The sequence below is a fragment of the Entelurus aequoreus genome, linkage group LG05 (assembly GCF_033978785.1).
Source record: "Entelurus aequoreus isolate RoL-2023_Sb linkage group LG05, RoL_Eaeq_v1.1, whole genome shotgun sequence".
Taxonomy (NCBI): domain Eukaryota; kingdom Metazoa; phylum Chordata; class Actinopteri; order Syngnathiformes; family Syngnathidae; genus Entelurus; species Entelurus aequoreus.
The window spans coordinates 9,420,914-9,436,130 of NC_084735.1; the positions used below are offsets into that span (position 1 = coordinate 9,420,914).

At 35.4% G+C, this 15,217-nt stretch overlaps 1 protein-coding gene across 16 annotated transcripts in view; it reads left to right on the forward strand.

Moving 5' to 3' along the window:
* LOC133650133 (neurobeachin-like) overlaps positions 1-15,217 on the forward strand; it is a 164,775-nt gene that overhangs the window by 106,611 nt on the left and 42,947 nt on the right. For 10 of the 16 annotated variants that reach the window (XM_062047007.1, XM_062047009.1, XM_062047014.1 and 7 more), the window contains 3 exons: positions 2,983-3,102; positions 3,354-3,487; positions 10,785-10,846. In XM_062047007.1, the coding sequence (XP_061902991.1) occupies positions 2,983-3,102; positions 3,354-3,487; positions 10,785-10,846 (316 nt within the window). The remainder of the gene's footprint in view (positions 1-2,982; positions 3,103-3,353; positions 3,488-10,784; positions 10,847-15,217) is intronic. The other 6 variants (XM_062047019.1, XM_062047021.1, XM_062047020.1 and 3 more) reach the window with 3 other exon arrangements.

Genomic DNA, 15,217 nt, shown 5'->3' on the forward strand with positions numbered 1-15,217 from the left:
TTCTTGTCGCCTATTGTAATAAATACTTCTAACGTCACTTCCGGAAAGTCGCGTTTTTTTTTGTTTTTTTGTTTTTTTTTAGCGCTTCTTCTTGTCGCCTATTGTAATAAATACTTCTAACGTGACTTCCGGAAAGTCGCGTTTTTTTTTTTGTTTGTTTTTTTTTAGCGCTTCTTCTTGTCGCCTATTGTAATAAATACTTCTAACGTGACTTCCGGAAAGTCGCGTTTTTTGGGGGGTTTTTTTGGGGGGTTTTTTTTAGCGCTTCTTCTTGTCGCCTATTGTAATAAATACTTCTAACGTGACTTCCGAAAAGTCGCGGGTTTTTTTTGGTTTTTTTGAGCGCTTCTTCTTGTCTCCTATTGTAATAAATACTTCTAACGTGACTTCCGGAAAGTCGCCTTTTGTTTTATTTTTATTTTTATTTTTATTTTTTTTTTAGCTCTTCTTCTTGTCGCCTATTGTAATAAATACTTCTAACGTGACTTCCGGAAAGTCGCGGTTTTCTTTTTTTTTTATTTAATTTTTTATTTTTTGATCGCTTCTTCTTGTCGCCTATTGTAATAAATACTTCTAATGTGACTTCCGGAAAGTCGCGGTTTTTTTTTTTTTTTTTTTTGAGCGCTTCTTCTTGTCGCCTATTGTAATAAATACTTCTAACGTGACTTCCGGAAAGTCGCGGTTTTTTTTTTTTTTTTTTTTGAGCGCTTCTTCTTGTCGCCTATTGTAATAAATACTTCTAACGTGACTTCCGGAAAGTCGCGTTTTTTTTGTTTTTGTTTTTTTTGTGGTTTTTTTTAGCGCTTCTTCTTGTCGCCTATTGTAATAAATACTTCTAACGTGACTTCCGGAAAGTCACGTTTTTTTGGGGGTTTTTTTTGGTTGTTTTTTTTAGCGCTTCTTCTTGTCGCCTATTGTAATAAATACTTCTAACGTGACTTCCGGAAAGTCACGGTTTTTTTTTGGTTTTTTTTGAGCGCTTCTTCTTGTCGCCTATTGTAATAAATACTTCTAACATGACTTCCGGAAAGTCGCGTTTTTTGGGGGGTTTTTTTTGGTTGTTTTTTTTAGCGCTTCTTCTTGTTGCCTATTGTAATAAATACTTCTAACGTGACTTCCGGAAAGTCGCGTTTTTTTTTTTGTTTTGTTTTTTTTGGGTTTTTTTTAGCGCTTCTTCTTGTCACCTATTGTAATAAATACTTCTAACGTGACTTCCGGAAAGTCGTGTTATTTATTTATTTATTTATTTATTTTATTTTATTTTATTTTTTTGAGCGCTTCTTCTTGTCGCCTATTGTAATAAATACTTCTAACGTGACTTCCGGAAAGTCGCGGTTTTTTTTTTTTTTTTTTTTGAGCGCTTCTTCTTGTCGCCTATTGTAATAAATACTTCTAACGTGACTTCCGGAAAGTCGCGTTTTTTTTGTTTTTGTTTTTTTTGTGGTTTTTTTTAGCGCTTCTTCTTGTCGCCTATTGTAATAAATACTTCTAACGTGACTTCCGGAAAGTCACGTTTTTTTGGGGGTTTTTTTTGGTTGTTTTTTTTAGCGCTTCTTCTTGTCGCCTATTGTAATAAATACTTCTAACGTGACTTCCGGAAAGTCACGGTTTTTTTTTGGTTTTTTTTGAGCGCTTCTTCTTGTCGCCTATTGTAATAAATACTTCTAACATGACTTCCGGAAAGTCGCGTTTTTTGGGGGGTTTTTTTTGGTTGTTTTTTTTAGCGCTTCTTCTTGTTGCCTATTGTAATAAATACTTCTAACGTGACTTCCGGAAAGTCGCGTTTTTTTTTTTGTTTTGTTTTTTTTGGTTTTTTTTTAGCGCTTCTTCTTGTCACCTATTGTAATAAATACTTCTAACGTGACTTCCGGAAAGTCGTGTTATTTATTTATTTATTTATTTATTTTATTTTATTTTATTTTTTTGAGCGCTTCTTCTTGTCGCCTATTGTAATAAATACTTCTAACGTGACTTCCGGAAAGTCGCGGTTTTTTTTTGTTTTTTTTTTGAGCGCTTCTTCTTGTCGCCTATTGTAATAAATACTTCTAACGTGACTTCCGGAAAGTCGCGTTTTTTTTGTTTTTGTTTTTTTTGTGGTTTTTTTTAGCGCTTCTTCTTGTCGCCTATTGTAATAAATACTTCTAACGTGACTTCCGGAAAGTCACGTTTTTTTGGGGGGTTTTTTTGGTTGTTTTTTTTAGCGCTTCTTCTTGTCGCCTATTGTAATAAATACTTCTAACGTGACTTCCGGAAAGTCACGGTTTTTTTTTGGTTTTTTTTGAGCGCTTCTTCTTGTCGCCTATTGTAATAAATACTTCTAACATGACTTCCGGAAAGTCGTGTTTTTTGGGGGGTTTTTTTTGGTTGTTTTTTTTAGCGCTTCTTCTTGTTGCCTATTGTAATAAATACTTCTAACGTGACTTCCGGAAAGTCGCGTTTTTTTTTTTTTTTTGTTTTTTTTGGTTTTTTTTTAGCGCTTCTTCTTGTCACCTATTGTAATAAATACTTCTAACGTGACTTCCGGAAAGTCGTGTTATTTATTTATTTATTTTATTTTATTTTATTTTTTTGAGCGCTTCTTCTTGTCGCCTATTGTAATAAATACTTCTAACGTGACTTCCGGAAAGTCGCGTTATTTATTTATTTATTTATTTATTATTATTTTTTTTTTTTTTATTTTTATTTTTTTTTTTTGAGCGCTTCTTCTTGTCGCCTATTGTAATAAATACTTCTAACGTGACTTCCGGAAAGTCGCGTTTTTTTTGTTGTTTTTTTTTTTAGCTGTTCTTCTTGTCGCCTATTGTAATAAATACTTCTAACGTGACTTCCGGAAAGTCGCGTTTAACGAGTAGAGCCACCAGCGAAGTTGTTAAAATGACTAAATGTGTGTTTTCATTGCGCCTTAATCAGTGTGTGTGTGTGTGTGTGTGTGTGTGTGTGTGTGTGTGTGTGTGTGTGTGTGTGTGTTTGTGTGTGTTGCAGTGCCTATTGCGAGGTGGCGCAGTGTGCGTTGCGCAGCGGTCAGACGCCCCCTGAGCTCAAGTCTTTTAGCTCCCTGGCAGGCTTCCAGGCAGCCCCCCGAGATGCAGGACAGTGTTTTAGGCAAGCAACACACTCCACAAGCCCCGCCCCCCTCGTCACCCGCCCTGGCCCCGCCCCCATCTCTCCTAATTCAAAATTCATTTGAACTGATGTCATCTTGTAATCACCATCATTCAGTCACTCAAAATAAGCATCGTCACGCACTTCCACCCCAGGCCAGTAGGCGGAGGCTCGGTGTTGCCCCCTTTACCCCGCGTGTCGCTTCGCCCTCCATCTCGCGCGCTAACCTGCGTGCTGTCATGTGACCGCAGCATCACCACCAAGCTGGAGCGCGCCCTGGAGAAGGTGGCCCCCCTGCTGAGGGAGATCTTTGTGGACTTTGCCCCCTTCCTGTCCCGCACCCTGCTGGGGAGTCATGGGCAGGAACTGCTCATTGAAGGTACAGGTGCTGTACACGCCCCCTTTTTCTCTAAGTGGCGTCTCCTGTCTCACTGTCCCTGTCTCACTGCGTCACGCCACCACTCACTCACTCACTCACTCAGTGGGAATAGTCATTGTTAGTGAGGGAGTGACATTTTTGTGAGCGAATGAAAATGATTTATGAGTGAGTGTGTATGGGAGTTGTTAGTGACTGAGTGAGAAATGTGAGTAAGGTATCGGGTTTATGGGAATTGTTCATGAGCGAGTGAGTGACTGAGTGACTGAGTGAGTGAGTTAGTCAGCAAGAAATGTGAGCGAATTAGAATTGTTTGAGTGTGCATGAAAATTGTCAATGATTGAGTGAGTGTATGGAAAATTGTGAGTGAGTGAAAGAGAAATGTTTATATGTGAGTGAGTGAGTTAGTGAGAAATGTTTTTGTGTTAGTGAGTGAGTGAGTGAATAATGTTTGAGTGAGTGAGAATTGTTTGTGAGTGAGTGTGAATAGTAATTGTTAGTGAGGGAATGAGATGTTTTGTGACTGAATGAAAATTACTTATGAGTGAGTGTTTATGGGAATTGTTAATGAGTGAGTGGGTGAGTGAGTATATGGAATATGTGAGTGAGGTATTAAGTGTGTGGTGAGTGAGTGAGTGAGTGAGTGAGTGAGTGAGTGAGTGAGTGAGTGAGTATATGGAAAATGTGACTAAGTTATTAAGTGTGTGGTAATTGTGAATGAGTGAGAAATGTTTGTATGTGAGTGAGTGAGTATGTGGAAATTGTGAGTAACTTATTGAGTGTGTGGTAATTGTGAGTGAGTGAGTGAGTGAGTGAGTGAGTGAGTGAGTGAGTGAGTGAGTGAGTGAGTGAGTGAGTGAGTGAGTGAAAGAGAAATGTTTGTATGTGAGTGAGTGAGTGAGTGAGTGAGTGAGAAAGGTTTTTGTGTGAGTGAGTGAGGAATGTTTGAGTGAGTGAGTGAGAATTGTTTGTGAGTGAGTGTGAATAGTAATTGTTAGTGAGGGAATGAGATGTTTTGTGAGTGAATGAAAATTACTTATGAGTGAGTGTTTATGGGAATTGTTAATGAGTGAGTGGGTGAGTGAGTATATGGAATATGTGAGTGAGGTATTAAGTGTGTGGTGAGTGAGTGAGTGAGTGAGTGAGTGAGTGAGTGAGTGAGTGAGTGAGTATATGGAAAATGTGACTAAGTTATTAAGTGTGTGGTAATTGTGAATGACTGAGAAATGTTTGTATGTGAGTGAGTGAGTATGTGGAAAATGTGAGTAACTTATTGAGTGTGTGGTAATTGTGAGTGAGTGAGTGAGTGAGAGAGTGAGTGAAAGAGAAATGTTTGTATGTGAGTGAGTGAGTGAGTGAGTGAGTGAGTGAGTGAGTGAGTGAGTGAGTGAGTGAGTGAGTGAGTGAGGGAAGGAGAAATGTTTGTATGTGAGTGAGTGAGTGAGTGAGTGAGTGAGTGAGTGAGGTGAGTGAGTGAGTGAGTGAGTGAGAAATGTTTTTGTGTGAGTGAGTGAGGATTGTTTGAGTGAGTGAGTGAGAATTGTTAGTGAGTGAGTGAATAATAATTGTTAGTGAGGGAATGAGATGTTTTGTGAGTGAATGAAAATTACTTATGAGTGAGTGTTTATGGGAATTGTTAATGAGTGAGTGGGTGAGTGAGTACATGGAATATGTGAGTGAGGTATTAAGTGTGTGGTGAGTGAGTGAGTGAGTGAGTGAGTGAGTATATGGAAATTGTGACTAAGTTATTAAGTGTGTGGTAATTGTGAATGAGTGAGAAATGTTTGTATGTGAGTGAGTGAGTATGTGGAAATTGTGAGTAACTTATTGAGTGTGTGGTAATTGTGAGTGAGTGAGTGAGTGAGTGAGTGAGTGAGTGAGTGAGTGAGTGAGTGAAAGAGAAATGTTTGTATGTGAGTGAGTGAGTGAGTGAGAAAGGTTTTTGTGTGAGTGAGTGAGGAATGTTTGAGTGAGTGAGAATTGTTTGTGAGTGAGTGTGAATAGTAATTGTTAGTGAGGGAGTGAGATTTTTTGTGAGTGAATGAAAATTATTTATGAGTGAATGTGTATGGGAATTGTTAATGAGTGAGTGGGTGAGTGAGTACATGGAATATGTGAGTGAGGTATTAAGTGTGTGGTGAGTGAGTGAGTGAGTGAGTGAGTGAGTGAGTGAGTGAGTGAGTGAGTGAGTGAGTGAGTGAGTGTATGGAAAATGTGACTAAGTTATTAAATGTGTGGTAATTGTGAATGACTGAGAAATGTTTGTATGTGAGTGAGTGAGTATGTGGAAATTGTGAGTAACTTATTGAGTGAGTGAGTGAGTGAAAGAGAAATGTTTGTATGTGAGTGAGTGAGTGAGTGAGTGAAAGAGAAATGTTTGTATGTGAGTGAGTGAGTGAGTGAGTGAGTGAGTGAGTGAGTGAGTGAGTGAGTGAGTGAGTGAGTGAGTGAGTGAGTGAGTGAGTGAGTGAGAAATGTTTTTGTGTGAGTGAGTGAGGAATGTTTGAGTGAGTGAGAATTGTTTGTGAGTGAGTGTGAATAGTAATTGTTAGTGAGGGAGTGAGATTTTTTGTGAGTGAATGAAAATTATTTATGAGTGAATGTGTATGGGAATTGTTAATGAGTGAGTGGGTGAGTGAATACATGGAATATGTGAGTAAGGTATTAAGTGTGTGGTAATTGTGAGTGAGTGAGTGAGTGAGTGAGTGAGTGAGTGAGTATATGGAAAATGTGACTAAGTTATTAAGTGTGTGGTAATTGTGAATGAGTGAGAAATGTTTGTATGTGAGTGAGTGAGTATGTGGAAAATGTGAGTAACTTATTGTGTGTGGTAATTGTGAGTGAGTGAGTGAGTGAGTGAGTGAGTGAGTGAGTGAGTGAGTGAGTGAGTGAGTGAGTGAGTGAGTGAGTGAGTGAAAGAGAAATGTTTGTATGTGAGTGAGTGAGTGAGTGAGTGAGTGAGTGAGTGAGAAATGTTTTTGTGTGAGTGAGTGAGGAATGTTTGAGTGAGTGAGTGAGAATTGTTTGTGAGTGAGTGTGAATAGTAATTGTTAGTGAGGGAATGAGATGTTTTGTGAGTGAATGAAAATTACTTATGAGTGAGTGTTTATGGGAATTGTTAATGAGTGAGTGGGTGAGTAAGTATATGGAATATGTGAGTGAGGTATTAAGTGTGTGGTGAGTGAGTGAGTGAGTGAGTGAGTGAGTGAGTGAGTGAGTGAGTGAGTGAGTGAGTGAGTATATGGAAAATGTGACTAAGTTATTAAGTGTGTGGTAATTGTGAATGAGTGAGAAATGTTTGTATGTGAGTGAGTGAGTATGTGGAAAATGTGAGTAACTTATTGAGTGTGTGGTAATTGTGAGTGAGTGAGTGAGTGAGTGAAAGAGAAATGTTTGTATGTGAGTGAGTGAGTGAGTGAGTGAGAAATGTTTCTGTGTGAGTGAGTGAGGAATGTTTGAGTGAGTGAGAATTGTTTGTGAGTGAGTGTGAATAGTAATTGTTAGTGAGGGAGTGAGATTTTTTGTGAGTGACTGAAAATTACTTATGAGTGAATGTGTATGGGAATTGTTAATGAGTGAGTGGGTGAGTGAGTATATGGAATATGTGAGTGAGGTATTAAGTGTGTGGTAATTGTGAGTGAGTGAGTATATGGAAAATGTGACCAAGTTATTAAGTGTGTGGTAATTGTGAATGAGTGAGAAATGTTTGTATGTGAGTGAGTGAGTATGTGGAAAATGTGAGTAAGTTATTGGGTGTGTGGTAATTGTGAGTGAGTGAGTGAAAGAGAAATGTTTGTGTGTGAGTGAGTGAGTTAGTGAGAAATGTTTTTGTGTGAGTGAGTGAGTGAGTGAAGAATGTTTGAGTGAGTGAGTGAGAATTGTTAGTGAGTGAGTGTGAATAGTAATTATTAGTGAGGGAGTGAGATGTTTTGTGAGTGAATGAAAATTACTTATGAGTGAGTGTTTATGGGAATTGTTAATGAGTGAGTGGGTGAGTGAGTATATGGAATATGTGAGTGAGGTATTAAGTGTGTAGTGAGTGAGTGAGTGAGTGAGTGAGTGTATGGAAAATGTGACTAAGTTATTAAGTGTGTGGTAATTGTGAATGAGTGAGAAATGTTTGTATGTTAGTGAGTATATGGAAAATGTGAGTAAGTTATTGGGTGTGTGGTAATTGTGAGTGAGTGAGTGAAAGAGAAATGTTTGTATGTGAGTGAGTGAGTGAGTGAGTGAGAAATGTTTTTGTGTGAGTGAGTGAGGAATGTTTGAGTGAGTGAGAATTGTTTGTGAGTGAGTGAATAGTAATTGTTAGTGAGGGAGTGAGATTTTTTATAAGTGAATGAAAATTACTTATGAGTGAGTTTGTATGGGAATTGTTAATGAGTGAGTGGGTGAGTGAGTATATGGAATATGTGAGTAAGGTATTAAGTGTGTGGTAATTGTGAATGAGTGAGAAATGTTTGTATGTGAGTGAGTGAGTATATGGAAAATGTGACTAAGTTATTAAGTGTGTGGTAATTGTGAATGAGTGAGAAATGTTTGTATGTGAGTGAGTGAGTATATGGAAAATGTGACTAAGTTATTAAGTGTGTGGTAATTGTGAATGAGTGAGAAATGTTTGTATGTGAGTGAGTGAGTATGTGGAAAATGTGAGTAACTTATTGAGTGTGTGGTAATTGTGAGTGAGTGAGTGAGTGAGTGAGTGAGTGAGTGAGTGAGTGAGTGAGTGAGTGAGTGAGTGAAAGAGAAATGTTTGTATGTGAGTGAGTGAGTGAGTGAGAAATGTTTTTGTGTGAGTTAGTGAGGAATGTTTGAGTGAGTGAGTGAGAATTGTTTGTGAGTGAGTGTGAATAGTAATTGTTAGTGAGGGAGTGAGATTTTTTGTGAGTGAATGAAAATTATTTATGAGTGAATGTGTATGGGAATTGTTAATGAGTGAGTGGGTGAGTGAGTACATGGAATATGTGAGTGAGGTATTAAGTGTGTGGTAATTGTGAGTGAGTGGGTGAGTGAGTATATGGAAAATGTGACCAAGTTATTAAGTGTGTGGTAATTGTGAATGAGTGAGAAATGTTTGTATGTGAGTGAGTGAGTATGTGGAAAATGTGAGTAACTTATTGGGTGTGTGGTAATTGTGAGTAAGTGAGTGAAAGAGAAATGTTTGTGTGTGAGTGAGTGAATTAGTGAGAAATGTTTTTGTGTGAGTCAGTGAGTGAGTGAGTGAAGAATGTTTGAGTGAGTGAGTGAGAATTGTTAGTGAGTGAGTGTGAATAATAATTATTAGTGAGGGAATGAGATGTTTTGTGAGTGAATGAAAATTACTTATGAGTGAGTGTTTATGGGAATTGTTAATGAGTGAGTGGGTGAGTGAGTATATGGAATATGTGAGTGAGGTATTAAGTGTGTAGTGAGTGAGTGAGTGTATGGAAAATGTGACTAAGTTTTTAAGTGTGTGGTAATTGTGAATGAGTGAGAAATGTTTGTATGTGAGTGAGTGAGTGAGAGTGAGTATGTGGAAAATGTGAGTAAGTTATTGGGTGTGTGGTAATTGTGAGTGAGTGAGTGAAAGAGAAATGTTTGTATGTGAGTGAGTGAGTGAGTGAGAAATGTTTGAGTGAGGGAGTGAGATTTTTTGTGAGTGAATGAAAATTATTTATGAGTGAATGTGTATGGGAATTGTTAATGAGTGAGTGGGTGAGTGAGTACATGGAATATGTGAGTAAGGTATTAAGTGTGTGGTAATTGTGAGTGAGTGAGTGAGTGTATGGAAAATGTGACTAAGTTATTAAGTGTGTGGTAATTGTGAATGAGTGAGAACTGTTTGTATGTGAGTGAGTGAGTATATGGAAAATGTGAGTAAGTAATTGAGTGTGTAGTAATTGTGAGTGAGTGAGTGAAAGAGAAATGTTTGTATGTGAGTGAGTGAGTTGGTGAGAAATGTTTTTGTGTGAGTGAGTGAGTTAGTGAGAAATGAAGAATGTTTGAGTGAGTGAGTGAGAATTGTTTGTGAGTGAGTGTGAATAGTAATTACTGAGGGAGTGAGATGTTTTGTGAGTGAATGAAAATTACTTTTGAGTGAATGTGTATGGGAATTGTTAATGAGTGAGTGGGTGAGTGAGTATATGGAATATGTGAGTGAGGTATTAAGTGTGTGATAATTGTGAGTGAGTGAGTGAGTGAGTGAGTGAGTGAGTGAGTGAGTGAGTGAGTGAGTGAGTGAGTGAGTGAGTGAGAAATGTTTGTATGTGAGTGAGTGAGTTGGTGAGAAATGTTTTTGTGTGAGTGAGTGAGTGAGTGAGTGAGTGAGTGAGTGAGTGAGTGAGTGAGTGAGTGAGTGAGTGAAGAATGTTTGAGTGAGTGAGTGAGAATTGTTTGTGAGTGAGTGTGAATAGTAATTACTGAGGGAGTGAGATGTTTTGTGAGTGAATGAAAATTACTTTTGAGTGAATGTGTATGGGAATTGTTAATGAGTGAGTGGGTGAGTGAGTATATGGAATATGTGACTGAGGTATTAAGTGTGTGATAATTGTGAGTGAGTGAGTGAGTGAGTGAGTGAGTGAGTGAGTGAGTGAGTGAGTGAGTGAGTGAAAGAGAAATGTTTGTATGTGAGTGAGTTAGTGAGAAATGTTTGAGTGAGTGAGTGAGAATTGTTTGTGAGTGAGTGTGAATAGTAATTGTTAGTGAGGGATTGACATTTTTTGTGAGTTAATGAAAATTACTTATGAGTGAGTGTTTATGGGAATTGTTAATGAGTGAGTGAGGTATTAAGTGTGTGGTAACTGTGAGTGTATTGGAAGTGTGAGTGAGTGAGTATATAGTAAGTGTGAGTGAGTGAATAGAGGCATGAGTGACTGTTATCAGTGAGTAAACAGTTGGTGACTTGAGTGTTTTGACGTGTCGCTGGGTGAATGAGTGAGTGGCTGCAACGTGAACGGGCGATTGAGTGAGTGAATGTGAATGAGAGGGTGAATGATGTGGCGTGTGTTGTCTCCGAGCTGGCTGCTCCACTCATTCATCAAGCAGGTATGTCTCCCGTTGTTAGCTATCGCCCGTCCTGTGTGACATTGTTATTGTTGTTATGAACACATGAATTGTGTCTAAAGCAGGCCCAGGATGTGATGCACTCCTCCGCCCTCTCTCTCCTTCCTTCTTGTCTTCTCTGTGGCATGACTTTGTTCTTACATGGCAAATTGAATATTGATCTTGGATGTATAAGTAGAATATTGATCTTAGGTGTAAAAGTAGAATATTGTTATTGCGTTTGAGCGACCAGCAAGACTTGTGACTGAGTGTGTGTGCTGTGCAGGTCTGGTGTGCATGAAGTCCAGCACGTCGGTGGTGGAGCTGGTCATGCTGCTCTGCTCTCAGGTGCGTCTACTTCCCGCTTTCAGGTTATTGATCAGTCCTGCGCATTGCAGTGTAACACAATATAATGTATCCACTTCTTGTCTTGTGGCCCAACCCTGCATCACAAAAACTACCTATCCTCTTTTGCCCATGTTGCAGAAAAGGGCTCTTTTTTACCAAAGCTTCCTTGGATACTGAATTTAAGTAGCATATAATATATTTGTACATTGAATTATGCAAACACTTTAATTGAATACAAATTTGTGAGCAAATTTTGTGTTTAAAAATTCAGTGTGTAAAGAAAATCTGTTTAAAAAAAATAGTGTAAAAATGGTGTTAAAAATACGTATAAAAAATCTGTGTAAAAAAATTAGTGTGTATAGAAATTGTGTAAAGAAAAAATCAGTGTGTTGAAAATTTGTGTAAAAAGATTTCAGTCTGTAAAAAAAAAAAAAATCAGTGTGTAAAAATTATGTGTAAAGAAAATCTGTGTAAAACAATTAGTGTGTAAAAAAAATTCAGTGTGTAAAAAAAGAATCAGTGTGTAAAAATTATGTCTTAAAGAAAAATCTGTGGAAAAATTGTGTAAAAAAAAAAAAAGTGTGTATAAAAATCATGTGTAAAGAAAATCTGTGGAAAAAAATTAGTGTGTAAAAAAAAGAATCTGTTTATAAAAATTATTGTGTAAAGAAAATGTGTAAAAATCTGTTTAAAAAATCAGTGTTTAAAAATTATGTGTAAAGAAAATTTGTGTAAAAAAAAATAGTGTAAAAAAAATAATTCAGTGTGTAAAAAAAAAAAAAGTGTGTAAAAAATTATGTGTAAAGAAAATCAGTGTAAAAAAATTAGTGTGTAAAAAAAATAATTCAGTGTGTAAAAAAAATCAGTGTAAAAATTATTTCTAAAGAAAATCTGTGGGAAAAAAATTGTGGAAAAATTGTGTAAAAAAAAAAGTGTGTATAAAAATCATGTGTAAAGAAAATAAGTGTAAAAAAAAAGTGTGTGAAGAAAATCTGTGTAAAACAATTAGTGTGTAAAAAAACTCAGTGTGTAAAAAAATGAATCAGTGTGTAAAAATTATGTCATAAAAAAAAATCTGTGGAAAAATTGTGTAAAAAAAAAAGTGTGTATAAAAATCATGTGTAAAGAAATCTGTGTAAAAAAAAAAAGACTCTGTGTATAAAAATTATTGTGTAAAGAAAATGTGTAAAAATCTGTTTAAAAAATCAGTGTGTAAAAAATTATGTGTAAAGAAAATTTGTGTGCAGAAATTGTGTAAAACCAAAAAAAAATCTGTGTATAAAAATTGTGTGTAAAGAAAATCTGTGTAAAGAAATGTAGGTAAAAATTGTGTTAAAAAAAAAAAAAAAAGTGTCTATAAAAATCACGGGAAAATAAAATCTGTGTAAAAAAATTAGTGTGTAATAAAAATAATCTGTGTATAAAAATTATTGTGTAAAGAAAATGTGTAAAAATCAGTGTGTAAAAAATTAGGTGTAAAGAAAATTTGTGTCCAAAAATGTGTGTGCAGAAATTGTATAAAACCCCCAAAAAATATGTGTATACAAATTGTGTGCAAAGAAAATCTGTGTAAAAAAATTAGTGTGTAATAAAAATAATCTGTGTATAAAAATTATTGTGTTAAGAAAATGTGTAAAAATCTGTTTAAAAAATCAGTGTGTAAAAAATTAGGTGTAAAGAAAATTTGTGTCCAAAAATTTGTGTGCAGAAATTGTATAAAACCCCCAAAAAATCTGTGTATACAAATTGTGTGCAAAGAAAATCTGTGTAAAAAAATTAGTGTGTAATAAAAATAATCTGTGTATAAAAATTATTGTGTAAAGAAAATGTGTAAAAATCTGTTTAAAAAATCAGTGTGTAAAAAATTAGGTGTAAAGAAAATTTGTGTCCAAAAATGTGTGTGCAGAAATTGTATAAAACCCCCAAAAAATCTGTGTATACAAATTGTGTGCAAAGAAAATCTGTGTAAAAAATTAGTGTGTAATAAAAAGAATCTGTGTATAAAAATTATTGTGTAAAGAAAATGTGTAAAAATCTGTTTAAAAAATCAGTGTGTAAAAAATTAGGTGTAAAGAAAATTTGTGTCCAAAAATGTGTGTGCAGAAATTGTATAAAACCCCAAAAAATCTGTGTATACAAATTGTGTGTAAAGAAAATCTGTGTAAAAAAATGTGTTAAAAAAAAAAAAGGTGTATAAAAATTATGTGTAAAAAAATGTGTATGTAAAAAAATATATAAAGTCTGTGTAAAAAATTCAGTGCAATATTCAAAACTCAAGACTCACTTCAGGTAAATTAGGACAAAATCTCCTGATCTTGCAATATCAGCAAACAAGAATTTAATTTTGGTGCTGAACTTCCCCCAGGGATCAATAAAGTACTCTCTATTCTATTCTATTCTATTCTAAGTAGCATATAATGTGTGGAGCAAAATTTGTGTGTTTAAAAATTCAGTATGTAAAAATTCAGTGTAAAAAAAAAATCTGTGTATAAAAATTGTCTGTAAAGAAAATCCATGTAAAAAAAATTATGTGTAAAGAAAATTTGTGTAAAAAGATTTCAGTCTGTAAAAAAAAAAAAAAGTGTGTAAAAATTATGTGTAAAGAAAATCTGTGTAAAAAAATTAGTGTGTAAAAAAAAAAGTATTTGTGTATAAAAATTATTGTGTAAAGAAAATGTGTAAAAATCTGTTTAAAAAATCAGTGTGTAAAAAATTATGTGTAACGAAAATTTGTGTCCAAAAATGTGTGTGCAGAAATTGTATAAAACCCCCAAAAAATCTGTGTATAAAAATTGTGTGTAAAGAAATGTGTTAAAAATATTTAAAAAAAAAAAAAAAAAAAGGTTTATAAAAATTATGTGTAAAAAATGTGTATGTAAAAAAATATATAAAGTCTGTGTAAAAAATTCAGTGCAATATTCAAAACTCAAGACTCACTTCAGGTAAATTAGGACAAAATCTCCTGATCTTGCAATATCAGCAAACGAGAATTTAATTTTTGGTGCTGAACTTCCCCCAGGGATCAATAAAGTACTTTCTATTCTATTCTATTCTAAGTAGCATATAATGTGTGAGCAAAATTTGTGTGTTTAAAAATTCAGTATGTAAAAATTCAGTGTAAAAAAAAAATCTGTGTATAAAAATTGTCTGTAAAGAAAATCCATGTAAAAAAATAATCTGTGTAAAAGAAATCAGTCTGTAAAAAATCTGTGTAAAAAAACTACTGTGTGAAAATTTAACAAACTTAGTTTCACAGATTTTTTTTCACACTAAATTTTAAAAATGCTATTTTAACAAACTTAATTGCACTGAATTTTTTTTTTTTTACACACTGAATTTTAAAACACTGTATTTTAACAAGCTAAATTATTAATTTTGCCCACAATGTTTTATTCAATGAAATTGTCAGCATAATTTGATTTCAGTGACTAAAAAATCTTTCAAAATAGAGACACACATTAACCTCCATAGAAAATTGTAAAAAATATTGAATTAAATTAAGTGTTTTTTGTTTTGCTTGTATTTCAAGGACTAAGTAGTTCATAAATGAGTTCACTGGAGGTCTGTGCGTACATTCAAAGCTTAATTTCTAGACTTTTAGGAGACACTTACCTCGCCGGACTTCCCCTGATGATAAAAACCTCCTTTTGGTTCCTAAAAAGGACTTCCAAACATTTAAAATCCAAACGCCCGAAGCCCAGTTCTTCCACCCTGGACTCCTGGAGCAAGCATCTGAAGCTCATTGATGAGACTTGACTTTTCTCCACCCTCTCGACTCGTCAGCTCATATCGTGTTACTCCGGCCTTCCCGCCATTAGGGCCCCGGGAGAGGAAAGTGGAGCTGAGATATTGATCGCGTAAGAGGAGACGCTCCCACGTGTCCTTTAGGAGCTAATGGAGCTTTTAGCATCAGCATCCTGCCCTTCATGCTCCTCCAACATTTATCTCTTACATAAATATACATGTGTAACCACACACAAGGGCCAATAAACAATATATAAATGCTATGCTAGCAGGAAGTGCTGCCCGATCCATTTAGTCAGAAACTTCTGTTACCTACTCCAAAATAACAGCTAATTATTTATGTAATTTATGACCGCTAAAGTATCTCCTAATAATCCCAAAAAGTCGATAACAACAAATGAACAATGTCAACAACATGCGTGTCCAAATTTGAAACTGACCTTTTCGTCTTAGCTTTGAGGAAGTTAGCGAGGCTACCATGAAGTTAGCTAGTCCAACCAGAATTTAGCAAGGCAACCAGGAAATTAGCTAGGCTACCAGTAATTTAGCGAGGCTACCAAAAAGTTAGTGAGGCTACCAGGAAGCTAGCCAGTCTACCAGGAAGTTAGTCAGGCTAACCGGAAGTTA